The sequence below is a fragment of the Mauremys mutica genome, chromosome 9, assembly GCF_020497125.1.
Source record: "Mauremys mutica isolate MM-2020 ecotype Southern chromosome 9, ASM2049712v1, whole genome shotgun sequence".
NCBI lineage: Eukaryota > Metazoa > Chordata > Testudines > Geoemydidae > Mauremys > Mauremys mutica.
The window spans coordinates 77,172,957-77,194,782 of NC_059080.1; the positions used below are offsets into that span (position 1 = coordinate 77,172,957).

The 21,826-nt window shown below is 42.1% G+C and overlaps 1 protein-coding gene across 1 annotated transcript in view; it reads left to right on the forward strand.

Moving 5' to 3' along the window:
- Positions 1 to 6,186: 6,186 nt before the first annotated feature.
- HPS3 (HPS3 biogenesis of lysosomal organelles complex 2 subunit 1) overlaps positions 6,187 to 21,826 on the forward strand; it is a 33,278-nt gene continuing 17,638 nt past the window's right edge. Inside the window, exons 1-7 of the mRNA XM_045031209.1 lie at positions 6,187 to 6,693; positions 8,058 to 8,552; positions 10,333 to 10,519; positions 14,373 to 14,461; positions 16,709 to 16,901; positions 17,144 to 17,225; positions 20,394 to 20,548. Coding sequence (XP_044887144.1) covers positions 6,351 to 6,693; positions 8,058 to 8,552; positions 10,333 to 10,519; positions 14,373 to 14,461; positions 16,709 to 16,901; positions 17,144 to 17,225; positions 20,394 to 20,548 — 1,544 coding nt within the window. The 5' untranslated portion in view covers positions 6,187 to 6,350. The remainder of the gene's footprint in view (positions 6,694 to 8,057; positions 8,553 to 10,332; positions 10,520 to 14,372; positions 14,462 to 16,708; positions 16,902 to 17,143; positions 17,226 to 20,393; positions 20,549 to 21,826) is intronic.

Genomic DNA, 21,826 nt, shown 5'->3' on the forward strand with positions numbered 1-21,826 from the left:
AGACCTGCAGGCCCGGGCGATCACATTTCAAACATCTGAGGGGGGTGGAGTAGAGATATAAATATATATTTTTTATTATATATATTTTTTTACAGTGAAGAGGCCCTGTTTCATGTAGAAAGGAGGGGAGGGGAGGGGCGGCAGTGGCCATATTGTGGATCACCACTACTATCATTTCCGTATGCTGCCTTGGTTCAGGTTGGGACAAGAGTTCAAGATGTCCCTAGCTTTGTGTGAATCAGTTTACTCATCGTTCACAAGCATCAAATATCTTGACAGAAGAAGACATGGAAATGTCATAAAAAGAGAAGAGTGTGGGCCAGACTGTGGTGGCCCATCCATGAGTGTGCATTGCAAGAACTTTTGCCCCCAGCTCCCTCATTCTCGAGCAGAAGCCAGCTGTAGATGCAGTCTCTGCTGGTGTCCCTTGGAATGCAGATTATTCCAAGGGAACAGGGAGGAGTGTACTGTCCCACTTCCTGTCAAAGATTTTTTGTTTGTTTGTTTAAGGTTCATTCCCCTTGAACCTAATATCTGGGAACTCCAGAAGGCAGTATTCACCCACGAAAGCTCATGCTGCAAAACGTCTGTTAGTCTATAAGGTGCCACAGGATTCTTTGCTGCTTTTACAGAAGGCAGTATGTCGCCCTGAGGCACAATACCTGCTGGGGCTAAGAACTGAGCTATTGTGCAAGTTAAAGGCTTAGATATTAAAAACGTGGAAGTTGAGTATGGGGAAAAATAAGGCAGAATCTCTCTCTGGCCTGAGGTGGCATAGGATTCTTACTGTTTCAAATAAATGGGAGATGGCCTTCCTTAAGCAAACATAGACTGGTGGCTTATGATCAGACCATCTTCCTTCAGCCATGGTACATTTGTCCATCTTTCCTTTTAAATCCTCCTAACTCACTGAACCCTGCACCTGATGTTGGAAATGGGAGGGAATCATTCAAAGCCAGAAGTTATCAATACAGTTTGTCTCCAAAGGAGTATTCTAAAAATAAATCAGTATGTGTGCACAGAAATGTGTACGTGGAGCCACTTCTCACATATTCCTCCCAAGGCTCAAATTATAGAAGTTCAATTCTATTTGTGGATATAAACACCGTAATTACATAGCTAGATATTTAGTGGGTAATATGTTCAGGGATACAAGTATGGAACATTGTCCTGTTATGCATGAACCCAATGGTAAGAACATGAGTAGGTGCTTGCATCTGACGAAGTGGGTATTCACCCACGAAAGCTCATGCTCCAAAACGTCTGTTAGTCTATAAGGTGCCACAGGACTCTTCGCTGCTTGAGTAGGTGTTTGTTACTTTGGTTACATATAGAACATTATGGGCTGGATTGTGACGAGCTGCATAGATGTGCATTGGGAAAGAGGATGCAAGAGGCCTTCCCTCACTTGCACTCGCTGGGGACAGGAAGAATCTCAGTACTTGCCTTCCCAGAGTAGAAAGACTTTGGAACTCCAATGCCATTATAAACCCTCTCCTGTGTAATAAACTACAGTAACTCCCCACTTAATGTCCTCTCGCTTAATGTTTACATCCCTGCTCAGTTACAGAAAATGCTCCATTCAATGTTGTGCAATGCTTCACTATAATGTTGTTTGGCTGCCTGCTTTGTCCACAGCTGGCAGCCTTCCTATCAGCTCCCCTACACACACACACACCCCAGTGCCTCCCCCCCCTCGCTGGCAAACCCTACGGATCAGTGCCTTCCCCCTCCTGCCCACAGCGATCATCTGGCTTGTGGCATTCAGGAGGGAGGGGGAGCCTGCGCACTGTGTCCTTGCTCCTCCCTCCTTCCTCCTGAATGCTACAAGCCAGCTGATTGCTGCGGGCAGAGTAGGGGAAGCTGCTGCTGCTGCGCAACATGTGTCCTAGCTTACAGCACCTTCAGCCTCCTTGCCTGCCTCATTGTCTCTAGTGCCAGTGGGCTGTGCCTGTGTGGGATAAGGCAGGGGCACCTCTCAACAATAGTACTGTACTGTATGGCAAATAAATAAATAAATTCCCTGGAACCTAACCCCCCCCCTTACATTCATTCTTATGGGGAAATTGGATTTGCTTAACATCGTTTCACGTAAAGTTGCATTTTTCAGGAACATAAGTACAATGTTAAGTGAGGAGTTACTGTACCGTAGTGTTGGTTCCCCAAAAGCCTGGGAAAGGCCTCTATAGGTGTTCTGTGATCAGAACTACAGTGGCACTCCATTGAGATGAACAGGCATTGTCTGCACATTTCTGAGCATTACATCCTCTGATCCACCCCACATGCCCCTGATCTGCACAAATTGGCATAATTTGCAAGATAGGGATTTTAGAAACCCCATTTTTCTTGTGTAATGGGAATTCACAGAAGAATCAGAAATGTACATAGTTGATTAAAAGACCACTGAATAGTATTGTATGCAAATAAATAAGTATTTCATTTTACTTGTCTGCAGTTACTGTAGATGATTTTACTAGGCCTCTCAAGCGATTAAAAAATTAATTGTGATTAACTGCACTGTTAAACAATAGAATACCATTTATTTAAATATTTTTGATGATTTCTACATTTCAAATATATTGAATACAAAGTATACAGTGCTCACTTATATTTATTTTTTATTACAAGTATTTGCCCTGTAAAAAACCAAAAGAAATTGTATTTTTCAATTCACCTAATACATATACTGTAGTAAAATCTCTTTATCATGAAAGTTGAATTTACAAATGTAGAATTATGTACAAAACACCTGCATTCAAAAATAAAACAATGTAAAACTTTAGAGCTTACAAGTCCACTCAGTCCTACTTCTTGTTCAGCCAATTGCTCAGACAAACAAGTTTGTTTGCAGGAGATAATGTTGCATGCTTCTTGTTTACAATGTCATCTGAAAGTGAGAGCAGGTGTTCACATGACATTGTTGTAGTCAGCATTTGAAGATATTTATGTGCCAGATGCATTAATGGAGGAACCTGAGCCTAAGGAGCCAGAATTTACCAATGTACATTGCCAAAGAGCCACAGTAATATGTCAGCAGTCCCCTATCAGCTCCCCCGCTCCCAGCGCCTCCTGCCCACTGGCAGCCCTGCCGATCAGCACCTCCTCCTCCCTCCCTGCACCTCCCGATCAGCTGTTCTGTGGCATGCAGGAGGCTCTGGGGGAGGGGGGAGGAGCGAGGGCATGGCAGGCTCAGGGAAGGGGTGGAGTAGGGGCAGGGCCTGTGGCAGAGCCAGGGTTTGAGCAGTGAGCACCCCCTGGCACATTGGAAAGTTGGCGCCTGTAGCTCCACCCCTGGAGTCGGTGCCTATACAAGGAGCCACATATTAACTTCTGAAGAGCTGCATGTGGCTCCAGAGCCACAGGTTGGCCACCCCTACATTAAAGATTCATATGTCCCTTCATGCTTCAACCACCATTCCAGGGGACATGTGTGCATGCTGATGATGGGTTCTGCTTGATAACAATCCAAAGCAGTGCAGGCTGATGCATGTTCATTTTCATTATCTGAGTCAGATGCCACCAGCAGAAGGTTGATTTTTCTTTTTTGGTAGTTCGGGTTCTGTAGTTTCTGCATCAGAGTTTTGCTCTTTTAAGACTTCTGAAAGCATGCTCCACACCTCGTCCCTCTTAGATTTTGGAAGGCACTTCAGATTCTTAAACCTTGGGTCGAGTGCTATAGCTATCTTTAGAAATCTCACACTGGCACCTTCTTTGCATTTTGTCCAGGGCCGCCCAGAGGATTCAAGGAGCCTGGGGTCTTTGGCGGCGGCGGGGGCCAGCTGAAGACCCAGAGCGGAAGACGCTCCGGGGTCCCGGGCCCCACGAGAGCTTTCTGGGGCCCCTGGAGCGAGTGAAGGACCCCGTGCAAATACTTTCCTCATTTTCTGGTGATATTGTAAATAAGAAGAGGGCAGCATTATCTCCTGTAAATATAAACAAACTTGTTTGTTTTAGCAGTTGGCTGAACAAGAAGTAGGACTGAGTGGACTTGTAGGCTCTAAAGTTTTGCATTGTTTTGTTTTTGAGTGCAGTTATGTAACAAAAAAAACTACATTTGTAAGTTGCACTTTCACAAAAAAGAGATTGCAATACAGTACTTGTATGAGGTGAATTGAAAAATACTATTTCTTTTATCATTTTTACAGTGCAAATATTTGTAATCCAAAATAATATATACTTTGATTTCAGTTACAACACTGAATACTATATATATGAAAATGTAGAAAAAATCCAAAATATTTAATAGATTTTAATTGGTATTCTATTGTTTAACAGTGTGATTAAAACTGTGATTAATCGTGATTAATTTTTTTAATCGCAATTAATTTTGAGTTAATCGTGTGAGTTAACTGTGATTAATTTACAGCCCTAGAAGTTACATTTATTAACTAAATTAGCCATTACTAAATTATTTACCAGTGAACTACTCAAATAAAAATTACAACTTTCAAAAGGTAAAAAAAAGGACAAAAGTGTGCAATGGAAATGTTCTTAAGAGTACTGCTTTCTGACCAGCAGATGTCCCTATTGATATGATTTTGCATTCAAAAACAAAACAATATAAAACTTTAGAGCCTACAAGTTCAGTCAGTCCTACTTCTTGTTCAGCCAATCACTAAGACAAACAAGTTTGTTTACATTTACAGGAGATAATGCAGCTCGCTTATTTACAATGTCATCTGAAAGTGAGAACAGGCATTCACATGGAACTGTTGTAGCTGGCATTGCAAGGTATTTACGTACCAGATACCCTAACCGTTCGTATACTCCTTCATGCTTTGACCATCATTCCAGAGGACATGCTTCCATGCTGAATTTAATTTGGCATTCTATTATTAAGAGTATGATTAAAACTGCTATTAATAGCGACTATTTTTTAATCTCTGGACTGAGGGTTTTTTCAATCGTTTGACAACCCTAATATTTATCCTTGCCTCCTTTAACTGTTTTCTTTTTTAAAGTGGCTGGAAATACATCATTAGACAAATTAAACTCAGGATCTTTTCATTATACTGAAGTTTCCTTTGTGAAGGGGCTTCATTCAGTTCCAATAGGCTTTTCAGATCATATCCCATTAAGGGATTAGAGAAAACTTTTGAAATGTCATGTGAGAGCAAGTGCAATTCATGTTGATGTATAGGGAATGCAAAGATATATAATCATATGACTCTCAGCTGAAGATCCTAGTGACTATCTTGGTTGTAACTGATTCTGTATGCCTGAAGCGTTGGAGAAAATCTAATCTTTTGTTTCTATAACCAGATATCTGGCACAAAAGGAAAAGCTTTAAAAGCCAGAGGAGAGAAAACATACTATGTACATATGATGTTTTAGGTTCTGTAGGTGTCAGTAAAGCAATTATAAAGCCATCCAATGGTAAATTATATGTATTTTAGAGGTACTTGTAAATATTTATTTGCTGAGTACACCAGAGATAGAACATGCCTAACAAAGAAAAGAATGACTGCACTGAAAAACTTGCCATTTCTTTGCTTTTAAGTGCTAAAATTCTCATCTATGCTCCTCATTGTCCAGACCACTGAGTCGCTAAAGAAAAGTTGGACTTTTGGAGTGTTAAATTCATCATAGGAAAAACAATGAGCAGATACAGAATACTTTTCTACTCTATTTTATTCACAAGTATTTTTGCCTTTCAGTAAAGATAAAAGAAACAGCAAGTTTCACACATGTGATTCTACTTTCTGAACTCCAGCTAAAGACCTGTGTCTCCACACCTTCATTCAGCAGCAACATCTCTGCTCCAAAAACACAATTTCCAACTCTGGTGCAAGTCTGTCCCAACACTGCCTCAGACATATCAAAAGTCCTTTTGTGTTTGGCCTATCACTCAGAAGTATGTGTAAGTCTGCCTCAGCAAGGTGTCAGATAGATGTGTACCTGTCAAGACACTAAGTACACACAGACAGACATGCTAACTCAGAGATATACACCCATTGCTATGATATGCACACTATAACACCCACACAAATGCGGACACTAATAGCTGTGCAAGCACACTGGTGCGCACACAGATATGCAAACACTGACATGCACGTTGACACAAGTGCGGGCACTGATATGCACACTAGCACACGCTGATGTAGATCCACGCACGATGCGTGCACTAACAGTTGTGCGCGCACGCTCACACGGACATGCCTTGCTAACACACACGCACGCGTAACTAATACACCCACAAAAGTGTGCACCCCCTAGCTGAGCACCCCGGGACGCACATATACACCCTCCCAAGGCCGGCGCTCATTTGGCCTCCAACGCAGCCGCTGCCCCCTTGGGAAGCACCGGTCGGTGCTGACGCCGCTCCCCACCTGACCGGGACGGGGCGGTGCATGCTGCGGAAGGGGCAGTCTCCCCTGCTCTCCGAGGCGGTGGCTGGGGGTCCCCGGGCTGCAGCCTGCCCTGGGCCGTGGAATGCGGGTTGGTTCCGGTGCCCCGCTCAGGAGGGCGCCATGGTGCAGCTCTACAACCTGCACCCGTTCGGCTCGCAGCAGGTGGTGCCCAGCAAGCAGGAGCCGGCGCTGTTCTGCTGCGGCCGGGACGCGCTGCTGGTGGCCTGCGCGGCGGCCGGCTGCAAGGTAGAGGCGTTTGCCGTGGGCGACCAGGAGCTCTGCGAGCCGCTCGGCTGTTTCAACACGCTGGGCCGGGTGCTGCACATGGCGTACAGCGAGGCGGGTAAGAGCCGCGACCGGGACTGGGGCGGTACCAGCTCCTCCGTGGGCCAAACTCCGGTGTCTCCACGGAGCCATCGTGTCCGGCTGTCGCCCTGTGGGGACGCGGCGGGAGGGTGGGGTGACTCTGCGCCGGGGGCACAAGGTGATGTGCCCAAAGCGATATTGTCACAGGTTCTGGGTCCTGTTATTGCAAAACTCAGGGTGGTGCTGGAAACGGCTAGGCCAGTGGCAACCTGGTGGGGCCGATAGGGAAGTACCTCAGCTCTGTGCCACTGAAAGTGATTTGGTTCTTTTGAGACAAGGAGTGTGAGGTACCGAGTATCTTTTATTGGACCAACTGCCGTTGGTGAGAGAAACAAGCTTTCCAGTTACACGGAGCTCTTTTTCAGGCGTTGTTTCTTCTGTTTGTTCCCCTTTTGGAATATTTCAAACAAGTTTTTGACTTCTTGGAAAACAACTTGCAGTTCACCATTCAGTCTAAAACATACACCGCTGCCATCAACACCTTGAGCGTTATAAATATGTGTTTTCAGGGTAAACCTATTGTCTGTTAAGTGTGAACCTAAACAGGGGACTTTTTTTTTAAGAGTATATGCTACTTTTGCATATTCTGCTGAATTTATTTTTAGTAAGAGGACATTTCCCCCTCCCCCCCCCCCCTTCAGACTGAACTCTTTCCTCCTAGCTGAGTTTTTTTCCTGTGATTAAAACTAAAGATTGAACTACAGAGTGGTAAAATGATCTGCCTGGAAAAGGACGGAGGTGTTGATTACACTGTTCTTGGAGTATATTTTGTTATAGTCTTGACTTCTGTTTCAGAAGAGGTCTCCTCTGGTTAGCGAGAAAAAGTAATTCTAGGATTAGGGAATAAAAGCACTTGATCTTACATTCCTTGTGCACCTACTGAGGTCTAGATTCAATGGTAATTTTAAAAAATTTTAGAATGTATGTACTAGTACACTCTCTCTAAAGTATACTCCAGATCTACATAAACTTCTCAAGTGCATGCTGGCCTAGATAATTCACATTTAAAGTATTGTAATTTATTATTAAGTACTGCTGATAATAGCACAGAACTCTGGCAAACAAATTGTATTTCATTGGGGTGGGAATCCTTTATCACTACATTGCTTGTATGATGATGTAGGAGTTTATAAGATTAACTGTGCTTTATAGTTTTAACCCTTTTTATTAAAGAAAATTTTCTGGTAACAAGAATGAGATTTCAGACAGATTTTACGAACTTGCTTAATTCCATAACTCTCTCAGTCAAAGTGCATTGGATTTAGTAGCAATAGGATGCAAACAGCATAAATTTTGTCTCTATGAGTTAGTGTTACCACAGTATTGTTGGTCTTTTTTCAGGAGATTACTTGGTGACAATTGAGGAGAAAAACAAGGCCACGTTCCTACGAGCTTATATGAACTGGAGATGCATGTCAACAGGGAACACTCGCGTTTGTGTCCGGATGGTGGGTCACAAGATGGAAGAGTCATACAGTGAATCTTCTAAAGTTCAGATGTCAATTGTGGAAATGCCTCTTTCAGACCCACCATTGTGCATTTCGTGTTGTCCTGTAAATGGAGATCTTCTTGTTGGCTGCAAAAATAAACTGGTCATGTTCTGCTTGAAATATCTTGTCATAAATCAGGATCTGACTGTATTGGATTTTAAACTCTCTTTAATTTTGCACATTGATAACGTCACCCCTAGAGAAGTAGCATTTTGTGCCGGGTACATAGCTCTAACAACAGAGTTGGATGTTTTAATCCTGAAGCTGGAACCCATTCATAAAAGTGCAGATAATACTGAACTATATACAGATAAAGTCAGAGCACCAGAAAAGCTTGTAGATGAAGGTAAATATGGAATTTAATTTTCCTTTTCATAAATCTGAAGATTGACTTGTATTGATTTCAAAGTGTGCTCAAGGAAGTTGGTTGCTCAAAAAACTTTTTCAGAACGTCTTAGAGGGACACCATCAGCTTAATATTGCATTTGTCTGAAAATTTTGTACCTTCTGTATTTACACGGAACACCAAAATGATTATTCCCCAGTCCTGCAAATGAGCACGTTTAGCTGTTCTTCATTGAGACTACTCACATGCATAAAGGTATGCACTTTGCATATATGCTTGCAGGATCAAGCAAAAGCAAAAGATTGAGCCAATATTTGCATATTTGTTAGCACTTTGTGTATAGTCAGCTTCAATGCTTTCCTGTCTAGTCAGTTGCTGAAAAGACCCTATAAACATCAACAGGGTGCCCTAAAATATTTTATTTTAAAAGGAATTTAAAATACAAATAATTCAGTCTGTATTGTATAAAAGGTGGTCTATCGGAAACTAGAATTTTTAAAAATTAAATCAGTAGTGTGGGGGGCAAAAAGGCAAGTTGACAGGTTTCCCATTTAAATTTCTCATAGCTTTCAAGGATGGGTCTGAACTTCCTCAGATGACGGGATGGATGCCTGTAGTTGTTCTTCTGTTACTTGCAATTAATTGGCAATTTCAGACCTCTTTCTAGGTGCTTTTGGGCACTACTTGCTTGAGCAAAAGCGATAATAGAATCATAGAATATTAGGGTTGGAAGAGACCTCAGGAGGTCATTTAGTGCAATCCCCTGCTTAAAGCAGGACCAACACCAACTAAATCATCCCAGCCAAGACTTTGTCAAGCTGGGTCTTAAAAACCTCTAAGGATGGCGATTCCACCACCTCCCTAGGTAACCCATTCCAGTGCTTCACCACCCTCCTAGTGAAATAGTGTTTCCGAATATCCAACCTAGACCTTCCCCACTGCAACTTGAGACCATTGCTTCTAGTTCTGTCATCTGCCACCACTAGCTCCATCCTCTTTGGAACGCCCCTTCAGGTAGTTGAAGACTGCTATCAAATTCCCTCTCACTCCTCTCTTCTGCAGACTAAACAAGCCCAGTTCCCTCTGCCTCTCCTCGTAAGTCATGTGCCCCAGACCCTAATCATTTTCATTGGAGAGAGTCCAGCGGAGGGCAATTTGTCCACATCCCTTCTGTAGTGGGGGGGACCAAAACTGGATGCAGTACTCCAGGTGTGGCCTCACCAGTGTTGACTAGAGGGGAATAATTACTTCCCTCGATCTGCTGGCAATGCTCCTACTAATACAGGCCAATATGCCGTTGGGCTTCTTGGCAACAAGGGCACACTGCTGACTCATATCCAGCTTCTTGTCCACTGTAATCTTTAGGTCCTTTTCTGCAGAACTGCTGCCTAGCCATGCTAAGACCACATTCAGCACTCTATTCTAGCTGCTTCTCTCAGCTAAGTGTTGCTTCTGTTAGGGCAGACACACTTCTGAATTTCCACACAATGTTTATATAAAAAATCTGCTACTTTCTCCAAAAATCACACTGCACTTTCTCTATATTGGGGAAATATAGTTGTTCTCCGTCATTACCCTGTACTTTTATCTTCTCTAACATTTTAAAGATTGAAAAGAACCAACCGTTTTATTACCAAAACCAAATCCCTACAGTTTGAGGTAGATACAAATTACATCTTTTCCCTTGAAGTATTTAACTGAACACTCTCTCATTTTATTCTTCTGTTGTTAAGATTTGCATGGTACTGGTTTGGAAAACTGATACAATATTTTGTTTAAGGTGTAAAAGATGAAGTTCCTTCAGCCTTTTCTTCCCAGCTTGAATCGGATGACTTTGTCATCTGTCAGAAGCCTATGGAACTACGTGGGGAGGAAAGCAGACTATGCGGAATACTGGTAACACTGGAATCAACAGGGTTAGCTAAGGAAGACACAGAATATTTCCAAGTGCGGTACCTCCTATACAGGTAATAAAAATTGCACCTGACACTATATGGCATGTGTGTGCCTATACCGTGTTGATATTTTGCCTTTGGGGGGCATGAAATAAGCCATATTTCACTTCCTGTAGGGCAGAATCCTTATAAATTGAGCAAACCCTGAGTAAATGGGTTTAGGTTTAAGAAAATTGCTCTGAAACACTGAGGGAAGGTATCCTCAAACCCATCCCTGTTCCGTTCCTCGGGGCTTTCAAATTCACCTAGCTAGCCTATAGTCAGTTTCTGCAGGGAAGGTGACCCAATGGAATTACTGTGTATATAAATCTTCTGGCCGTGTTTCAAACATCCCTACTTCCTGTCCCGTCTCTGTGGGAAATGTACAGAGAGCGCTTCCGCAGCAGCTTCTCTTGTGTTATGGAGAAGGATACTGAGTCCCTCCCTGCATGGCTCTGCACTGTCTCACTGATCCTAGAATTGCATTTTGTCCACAGTGTTGGAGCCTTACTCTGGTTTTGGCCCTTTATTGGTTGAGGCTGCATATTCCAATCAACAGGGCACTAGTTTCTGCTGTTGACTTGCTGTGTGACCTCATTCAAGACACTTGGGTCCTGACTTTCAAAGGTGTGGACTATCTTCAGCTTTCATCAACTTCAGCTGGATTTGTACGTGCTCAGTCCCGCTGACATTCAGTCCCTCCGTTTCCAGCCAGAAAAAGAGACAATTAACCCTGCAGAATGTTCTGAACTCATGGGATGAAAAGCACTAAGTAAAAGAGCTAATAAAATGAAATATTAGCCATCAAAGCCATTCAAATGGTTGGGCAAGCTGAATTATGACAAGAGTTCCTGCTCAACAGTAAATTCCAAAGTAAGACGTTGAAGAAAATGATTGGGAAGCTATATGGGGGTGGGGGTGGGGGGGGGAGAAAAGACTAGAATCTGAGATGGAAAGTACTGGCTGTAGTTCAGATGAATAAAGAAAACGGGACTGGTCTAGTTAGAACAGAGTGAAAATCCATTGCTATGTCTGTCTCGTTTACTTATTTCCCATCTCTGGTACCCAGAGGTTTTGCTGTAAACAAACAGATAGAAAGGATCCTGTTTAGAGGTCTCTTGAGGCCGCTGTGCATATAGCAGTGGAATCGGTGCGTGCCATACACTTGCCATCACTGTGTCCCCCCTGCTGACAGCTGCTAAGGCCCTGGAGTGGTCTCTTTTCTCAAAATAGCCCTCCATCCAGGTCACTTTAAAGCAGTGGTTCTCAAACTTTTGTACTGGTGACCCCTTTCACATAGCAAGTCTCTGAGTGCGACACCTCCTCCCCATAAATTAAAAACACTTTTTTATATATTTAACACCATTATAAATGTTGGAAGCAAAGCAGGGTTTGGGGTTGAGGTTGACAGCTTGCAACCCCCCCATGTAATAACCTCGTGACCCCCTGAGAGTCCCGACCCCCAGTTGGAGAACCCCTGCTTTAAAGTGTACTCCCTCCTTGGATATCAACATCCCAAATGGACAGTATCCCATCTGACACCAGTTATCAACACGACATCATCTTCCCCTTCAGGCTTCTCTTCCATTCCACTTTTCTGTCAGAGTAATGACCCCAGGGCTTCTCCTTGGAATCATTACCAAACTGAGGTGTTCTGCTGAAGATACTCAGAACTGTAAGCCACTGTGCTACCCGTCTGCCTCAGCAGGTTAGAGCTTTGCTGCTGCTAAGCTGTGTGTCAGCTCCCTGACATACCAGCTTGTCTGCCTTTCAAGACTCGATCAGTCTATCTGCTGTGCAGGTAACATACAGTGAACCCCAGTTCCCGTGTTCCCCCAGAGGCGTCTCTCTGCAGTGTCACAGTCCCTGTCACTGTGACATAGAAATTACTGAGTTTGCTGTCTCCAAAGAGACAGTGTACACACCAGGTAGCTAGGTTAGCTGAAGACACAATTCACTTTAATACACATCCTTGAGATGGTTTTGTAATAAAACAAGAATATGTTTATTAGTAAGAACAGAGGTTTGAGTGATTACCAGTCTGCAACCTGGTCAGCTCTCCTCCCTTTCTGAACCGTCTATCCTGCTTCTACCGTGCATGGTCCCTTATTACATCAGATGGATGGGTCCCCTGCATGGTAGAGGCGTGATATTCTATCCACTTCTGTTCCACCCTGCCCTCCCACAACCCTTGCCCGTCCCTCTTAAGGGACCCCTCTCAAGAGCAACTCCTTATTCAGGAGGTACAGTCCCTCGCTCTAGGAGCCGCGGAGGAGGTGCCTCAGGAGCTCAGAGGCAAGAGTTTCTAATCTGGACCTCAGGGAGCTCAACAAATATATCGTCAATCTGAAGTTCCGGATGGTCTCCCTGAGCATGATCATTCCCTCCCTGGACCCGGGAGACTGTTATGCTGCCCTCGATATGAAGGATGCTTACTTTCACATTTCAATCACCCCGTCTCACAGACGCTTTCTTTAGGACCACGATCAGTTCACAGCCCCCCGCGTCTTCACCAAATGCATGGTGGTCGTGGCAGCTTTTCTTTGCCACCATCACATACATGTCTACCTGTACTTGGACGACTGGCTCATACGCTGCCAATCTCGCCAGCAGGTAGATTCTCAGATGCGAATGGACACAGACATTCGACCGCTTGGGCATAATTTTGAACGTCAACAAGTCTGTTCTCACCCCATCCCGAACAATAGGGTTTATTGGGGTAGTCCTGAATGCAAATCAAGCAAGAGCATTCCTACCAGAGGCCCAACGTCTAGCCATTGCACACACAATTGCTGGTCTGTGCAGTTTTCCCACTACCACAGCGATGCAGTATCTCAAGTTGCTGTGTCACATGGTGTCCTCCACTTACGTGGTACAACATGCCAGGTTGAGGCTCAGGCCTCTACAGGCGTGGTTGGCGTCTGTGTATCGCCTGGACCGCGACAGTCTAGATATGGTGCTCACCATTCTAAGGCGTACCCTCGATTCCCTGTGATGATGGCTGGACCCCCACATGGTGGATACCGGAGTCCCGTTTCACCCTCCCCAACCCACTCTGACCCTGGTAACGGACGCATCCATGTTGGGCTGGGGAGCACACCTTGGGAGCCTGACAACTCAGGGTTTATGGCAAGTAGAAGAACTGACCCCCTGCATATCAATATCAAAGAACTCAGGGCCATCTGCCTCGCGTGCCAAGTGTTCTTCCACAAGAGTGCAAACCTCTTCTGCAGCCTTCTTAGCGCATGTACCTCTCCAGAAAATCTGGAGGGCTGCCACATGGGCTTCGGTGCACACCTTCACATCGCACTACACCATTGTCCATCAGTCTCGTGATGATGTGGCCTTCGGCAGGGCGATTCTTCAGTCTTCAACACCTTGACTCCAACCCCACCTCTGAGGTAAGGCTTGGGAGTCACCTAACTAGAATTGATATGAGCAAGCGCTCGAAGAAGAAAAGACAGTTACTCACCTTTTTGTAACTGTTGTTCTTTGAGGTGTGTTGCTCATATCTATTCCATTCCTCCCCACCTTCCCCTCTGTTGGACTAGCCGGCAAGAAGGAACTGAAGGGGGGTCGGTTCAGCAGGGTCATATATAGAGCGCCATACACACTACTCCACGGGGCTCCACAGCTGGCCCAATGGGTAGCTGCTAGGGAAAAGTTTCCGACAGCCGTGCACACAGCGCGCGCAAACCTAACTAGAATAGTTACGAGCAACACATCTCGAAGAACAACCATTACAAAAAGGTGAGTGACCGTCTTTTTTTAATAAGTAATGATGTCTTAAAACAACAGCTATATTTTCTACAGTTATTGCTGTTTACTTGTCTTAGTTAAATGTCTTGTAGTGGTTTCTCATTGATTTCCTATGTTTTTTCTCTAGACGTTTTACTCCAGATCTGTCATCTTTCGTCTTCTCTGTTGAAGAGGCCAAGTTGCACTCTCTTCAGCTACTGCCTATGTATCAGACAGGTAAATGTCTGCATATGCACAGACTGCGTGATTTTTTTTTTTTTTTTGCCACAGAAGGTCTAGGAGAAAACGTGCTTTCTGTTCTCCTGCTTATACACTTTCTATTTTAGCAGTTACACACTTTCATGGAAAAAGGACTTCCTCCTTTTCAATGACTTGTGCTGAGCTTCCAATAACAAAGCTAGAGCCCCACACTCTCTTTAATCAGAGGGGTAGCCGTGTTAGTCTGGATCTGTAAAAGCAGCAAAGAATCCTGTGGCACCTTATAGACTAACAGACGTTTTGCAGCATGAGCTTTCATGGGTGAATACCCACTTCGTCGGATGACCCAGAAAACACCATCCTAGCCACCATGGATGTAGAGGCTCTCTACACAAACATCCCACACACTGATGGAATACAAGCTGTCAGGAACAGTATCCCTGATGATGCCACAGCACAACTGGTTGCTGAGCTCTGTGCCTTTATCCTCACACACAACTATTTTTCAAATTTGATGACAATATATATCTCCAGATCAGTGGCACCGCTATGGGCACCCGCATGGCCCCACAATATGCCAATATTTTTATGGCCGACCTGGAACAACGCTTCCTCAGCTCCCATCCACTCACGCCCCTTCTCTACCTACGCTACATTGATGACATCTTCATCATCTGGACCCATGGGAAGGAGACTCTGGAAAAATTCCACCACGATTTCAACAGCTTCCACCCCACCATCGACCTCAGCCTGGACCAATCTACGTGGGAGGTCCACTTTCTAGACACCACGGTGCAAATAAGTGATGGTCACATTAACACCACCCTATTCCGAAAACCTACCGACCGCTATGCCTACCTTCATGCCTCCAGCTTCCATCCCGGGCACACTACAAGATCAATTGTCTACAGCCAAGCACTGAGGTACAACCACATCTGCTCTAACCCCTCAGACAGAGACCAACACCTAGAAAATCTCCACTAAGCATTCTCAAAACTACAGTACCCGCACGAGGAAATAAGGAAACAGATCAGCAGAGCCAGACGTGTACCCAGAAGCCTCCTACTGCAAGAAAAACCCAAGAAAGAAACCAACAGGACTCCACTGGCCATCACATACAGTCCCCAGCTAAAACCCCTCCAACGCATCATCAGGGATCTACAACCCATCCTGGACAATGATCCCACACTTTCACAGGCCTTGGGTGGCAGGACAGTCCTCGCCCACAGACAACCTGCCAACCTGAAGCACATTCTCACCAGTAACTGCACACCGCACCATAGTAACTCTAGCTCAGGAACCAATCCATGCAACAAACCTCGATGCCAACTCTGCCCACATATCTACACCAGCGACACCATCACAGGACCTAACCAGATCAGCCACACCATCACCGGTTCATTCACCTGCACGTCCACCAATGTAATATATGCTATCATATGCCAGCAATGCCCCTCTGCTATGTACATCGGCCAAACTGGACAGTCTCTAAGGAAAAGGATAAATGGACACAAATCAGATATTAGGAATGGCAATATACAAAAACCTGTAGGAGAACACTTCAACCTCTCTGGCCACACAATAGCAGATCTTAAGGTGGCCATCCTGCAGCAAAAAAACTTCAGGACCAGACTTCAAAGGGAAACTGCTGAGCTTCAGTTCATCTGCAAATTTGACACCATCAGCTCAGGATTAAACAAAGACTGTGAATGGCTTGCCAACTACAGAACCAGTTTCTCCTCCCTTGGTTTTCACACCTCTACTGCTAGAACAGGGCCTCATCCTCCCTGATTGAACTAACCTCGTTATCTCTAGCTTGCTTCTTGCTTGCATATATATACCTGCCCCTGGAAATTTCCACTACTTGCATCCGACGAGGTGGGTATTCACCCACGAAAGCTCATGCTGCAAAACGTCTGTTAGTCTATAAGGTGCCACAGGACTCTTTGCTGCTTTTACTCTCTTTAATGTTGTTCTCACAAAGTTTATGCAGAACTTAATCTGTAGAGTATTAATAAAACATTGACTTAAACTTAATCTTTCTGTGTGGCAAGCTGCTATTTTATGGCACAAGAGCATTGCTCATAAAGGTTGTTTAAATTACTGTTAATGTTATCATAAGATGCTAGGCTACCTATAACCAACAGTAGAAACTTCATTTATATAGTTGGAGTGGAGTAAACATTCCAAATCCCGCTAGATAGGAATGTAAAGTACATGGTAAATCAAATATTAGCAATCACTTTCTTTTATTGTTATGTACAGAAAGTTCCATGTCAGTCAATGGAAAAACTGCAGCCAAGAAAGAATTGCTGAGTGTCTTCTGTTTTTTCTCCTTGCCGCATGTTGGGTATCTCTATACCGTTGGGAGCTTAGTAGAGCTGCTTTCTACCTATCAGTACTCGGAAAAATCTCAGCAGGCAGTTCTTACCCCACAATTCCTACATGTTATTACAAGGTACTATGTTATAACTTTTGATTCTTGTGTTCACTGATCTTCTGTGCTTTTCATCGTCTCCCTAAGTAAGTCTTCTTCACACCTTTCAATGCAACTTCCTAGGTTTGCTTGTATGACAGTGCTTCTGCTTCCTCTCTATGGCTCAATCCACACAAGGGAAAATTTTGAATACACGTGTACTCTGGCAATAACTAAGCAACCAAATCCTCTTTTTAATCAATATTGTCATTTCTCTGCCTTAGTAACAGCTTGCAGTGTTTCACAGTACGATGCAGTGCAGCAGCAGCTCGTGAGGAGGACCCATACATTGATACAACCATGAAGGTGCGCTCCTAATAGTCTCATGACAGATGCAAAACTTAAAAAACAAATATGGGTACCAAAGGGCATTTATCTTCCTCACACTGCTGTATGCGTTCTCTTTACATCTTACTTAATTGCTTCAGCCTATAGAACTTAGTAACACAAGAAAGCATTAATGATTTGACTTTAATATTTCACAGTGGTACAATCCTCTGTTCTACTGGGTGTGGAAGTTGTAGCTGAAACAGGATATACTATTGCTCCTTAAAATCCTAAATCATTAACAGAATATTTATGAAGGTTTTACAAATGTGAATTTATGTTTGTAACTTTTAACTAATAATAATGGAATGTGACTGCCTACTTTCCTGCCAAGACCTGAATTCAGGTTCAAAGTTCACCTTGTGGCAGCTGATTACTTTTCTGAAGCCTAAAGTGATGTAGCAAATATACCTGGAAGCCCTCTCTTCTCAGCTGTTGTAGGAGAAACATAGACCTCTGAGTTTGAGTCTTGACAAGTAAGGTTTTCAATCCATTAGAGGCTTAGACTTCCCATTCTTCAAACTGTTTCAGTATTAAACTGTTGAATTATGCAGGACTGAATTAATATCTATATATTTATTATAAGGACAGACAGGTTGAAGCATGTTTTAAGCATATTTTTTCCTATATGCTTTTAAAATATATTGGTTGGCATGTAATTGCTGAGAGAGGGAAGTTGTAGAGCTCTGAACAGGCACTCTGCTGTGAAATAGACGGTGTTTTTCAATATGAGAGTGACTTTCATATAAATGGTGTATGCAAGTTTGAACTGAGAGTGTGTGTGACTAAAATAACCTCGGAGAAATCTTGGCGATTTCTCCAAGAAGCACATCATCTACTTGATTGATAGTCAATATTACCAGGTATAGTTGCTTGACTAAGTGGATTCACTTTATGCCTGTTTAATCCTTTGGGAACACACCATCTTCTCATTCTCCTGAAACTGTTCATCCAAAATGCTGTCAGGCTGACTCATTTTGCCTTAGGCCCAATATATAGGATAAAATAGTGCTTAAATGATAGAGGTAGAAACCAGTTTAAGAGTTGAGCGAATCGGGAATTAAGTTTTCTATTACAGAATATTGTGTGTAATGTAAGTGTTTTTGTTAGTTTATATACTATAGGCGTCTCATGTTGGGATTCCTGTAGTTAAGGTTGCCTGACACTTTCTGTTATAAAACCCTGTTGTTCAGGGTGGATTGTTTGTGTGTTTTTGATTTTTTTTAAATCCCCCTGATTTTAATCACAATTTAAATCAGCAAGCAGGAAACTGATTTAAATCAGTTTTAACCTTGTTTTAAATTTGTTCTCATTGATGGGTACAACCATTAAAGCATGTTGATTTGCAACTAATGTAGCCTTTACACTAAATTTGGTACTTTTTGCTAACCAAGCGGATGCACTGTATCTATACACATTTCTTTAAGCAGTTATATAGCTGAATAAATGCATGTTAAATCTTAATTTTTGCATTGTTATAGTGAATGATGCAGTTATTTACTACATGATGATTTCCCCCTTCGGGACTTGTCAAACTACAATTGGATGGGAATTAAAATTGGATTAAAGTTTCACAAAACCAGCATTTTAAAATGTACTAGTTATATCAAGCTACTTTAAATGTTCAGGGTACACACACATTCTTGTCAACTGTCTAAAATGGGCCATCTTGATTATCACTACAAAGGTTGTTTGTTTGTTTGTTTTTCCACCTGCTGATAATAGCTCATCTAAATTAATTAGCCTCTTACAGTTGGTATGGCTACTTCCACTTTTTCATGTTCCCTGTATGTATATATATCTTCTTACTATATGTTCCATTCTATGCATCTGATGAAGTGGGCTGTAGCCCACGAAAGCTTATGCTCAAATAATTTGTTAGTCTCTAAGGTGCCACAAGTACTCCTGTTCTTTTTTTGAAGAAAAAATATGCTTATCAAAAATGTTTTTGCATTTAAAAAACTGATTTAGTAAACAGTTAATAAGTTCCTTCATAATTAGTTAATGGACTGTTGGTTTCTGGTTGCCATAGGTCAGATTTTCAAAGCTATATTGGGATCATAGTAGTGTTTTTCAAAAGTGTCTAAGCAGATTACACACCTAACTGTCATTGAAAGCAGTGTAATTTAGGTGTCTAACCTGCTTAGGGCCTTTTGAAAATACCACTAGGTGCCTAGATATCTCTGAAAATCTAGCCTCCTATCGTTCAAATTCTAAGACTTAGTAGATCTGCCCCTCTTCCTCACAGATTTTATTCAAACTGGAAGAGGAAAGCAACCTTTCTTGCTTTTTCAACTAGTCTAAATGAAGAAAATATTCTGACTCCTAGATAAACTGAAAATACAAATACAATAAATAAAAATAATTAAAATTAAAATCTTTCCTCACAACAAAAACTGAAAATATTTATTTAGAAAATTTAAATACCAATATTTGCTCCATTATAAAGACCAAAAATAACATAGATACTTTCTGCAGTACATGAGATTGTGACATATTCTTGAAGCTTAAGTTGACTTCAAAGTTAGACGTCTTCCCCTGATACTATATATGATTTAAAAAGCAGCACTCTTTAACTCATTAAAAAAATTGGTCTCATTGATACAAACTTTTTTAATTTGAATGATAAATAATTTTATAGTGAGTTTAGTCATTAACATAGGTTGTCCTAAATTTCAAATATATTTTAAAGAGGTTTATTATTTTAAAATAAACCTAAATAAAGTCATATATTAATCATTTATCCACCCTGCTGTTTTCAGTTCCTTAGAAAATAGCTGCCTGAATGGCTTAAGTTTGGCAAAGTTATATGTGGAGTGCTTCAGGCTGAATTTTTTGGGGAAGCTTCAGCTAAACCTGTTCAGCCACTTCCAAGAATAAGGTTAGGGAAATACATGTTTTCCCAATGTTTTTAAAAAAGGTTTGGTTTATTTGTTTTTACAATCCTCACTCTAGGGGCAATTGTAATTCTGGCATTTCCTAATTTTTGAGTTCTTGGCTTTGTAACAATAATGTTCTTTTAATGTAGTTTTTTTTGTATGTAATTTTAAATAGTTTAAAATGTAACCCTACCTATGAATTCAGATTTTTTGTTTCTATCTTGTTAATTATAGTTCTTTAACCCTAAAGTAATCCTTTTCTTTACAGGCTTGCCCACCTGTGTCTCTAGATGTCTGTACATTAAGAATGCAGCTTTTTATAGGGCTGAAAGCTATTTGTCACTTCAACAACCATGTAATTCTTCTGACTAAGGCAGATAGTGAAGATATTACTGAAAGAAGAAAGCCTCCAAGAAGGGTCCTGTAAGTGCTATATTTCAGTGTTCAATTTCATGGAAGAGGCAATTTTGGCTTGTTAGGGGTTGAAGGAGTGTATATGAAAGGGCAGTATCTGTTGGAAATATAATTAGTCTCAGGATGAGAATAGTAATCAAGATTATGAATTTTTATTGAGCCTTAGCACACCAAATGAAATGGTCCTTATTCCAATGGATTGTCTTGTAAAATTGTGGAAAGGGTAGAGGAAGGCTTATAAATGTCTGTAACTTAGTGTATAAATTACTCAAGATGCTGAAAAATTGGTACCCTCCAAAGAGGCAGTGTGTTACATTAATAGAAATAAATATGTTTTTATCCCTACTGTCTTTTATGTTAAATACACATTATAGATAGATTTGTGTTTCTGCGTGATAAATTCTAGAATACCAAAATAGATGTATCACAGCACAGAACAAGGTGTAGTTCTCATACATTCTCTTGTGGGGATTTTTGGGGCATATATTGCCAAAGGCGGGGGTATATTCTGAGGAGGACAGTGTACTTCTGTCCCAGAGAACAAAGTCTAATGCGTCATTGTAGTGAGGTATAACAAAAATAGCAGCAGTCGTTGGGCCAAAATATGCACTGTTGCATGTATGAAGTCATTAGGGTTGCACAGTTCCAACCGAAAGCTGAATATGATGCACTACTTTCTATATTGCAGGGGCTTTTAATAGAGTTCTCTGCCACAGCTGTCTGAACAACACATTTATCAATCCAATTGATTCAAACATGTAACTATATTTCAGCAGCTATATTCAGTTGAAAAGAAAGGTATCTAAATTACTTCACATCATATCACATAAGAAAATGGCATAAGTACAACTATCCAAGAATAGTGAACTAAGTAGTGACCTCCCAGAATACTAGAACTTCAAAATATTAGGGACCTTGCCAATACCTGAGATGAAAAAATTAATTTTCAAGGTTTTTTTTGTTTTTTGACCCACTGTCTTATAGTGACCCCGTAAAAGTTACTGAAGTGGTAGAAGTGTGCTGAATGCTGTGTAAGATGCATGTAAAATCACAGGTACAGATCCTCAGCTGGTATAAATCTTTAGCTCCATTGAAGTCAGTGATGTAAATTGTACAGCTAAGGATCTGTCCAGCAGTTCCTGCCCACGAGACCTTATAGCCTATGGTCTTGTCTACACATGGAGTTATTTAGGGATAGCAATTTAACTCCCTACCTTTATCCAAATTAACTTTCAGATGTAGACAAGATCTAAAAGATATCTATGGACGTGTGTGAGTTGTTCCTGA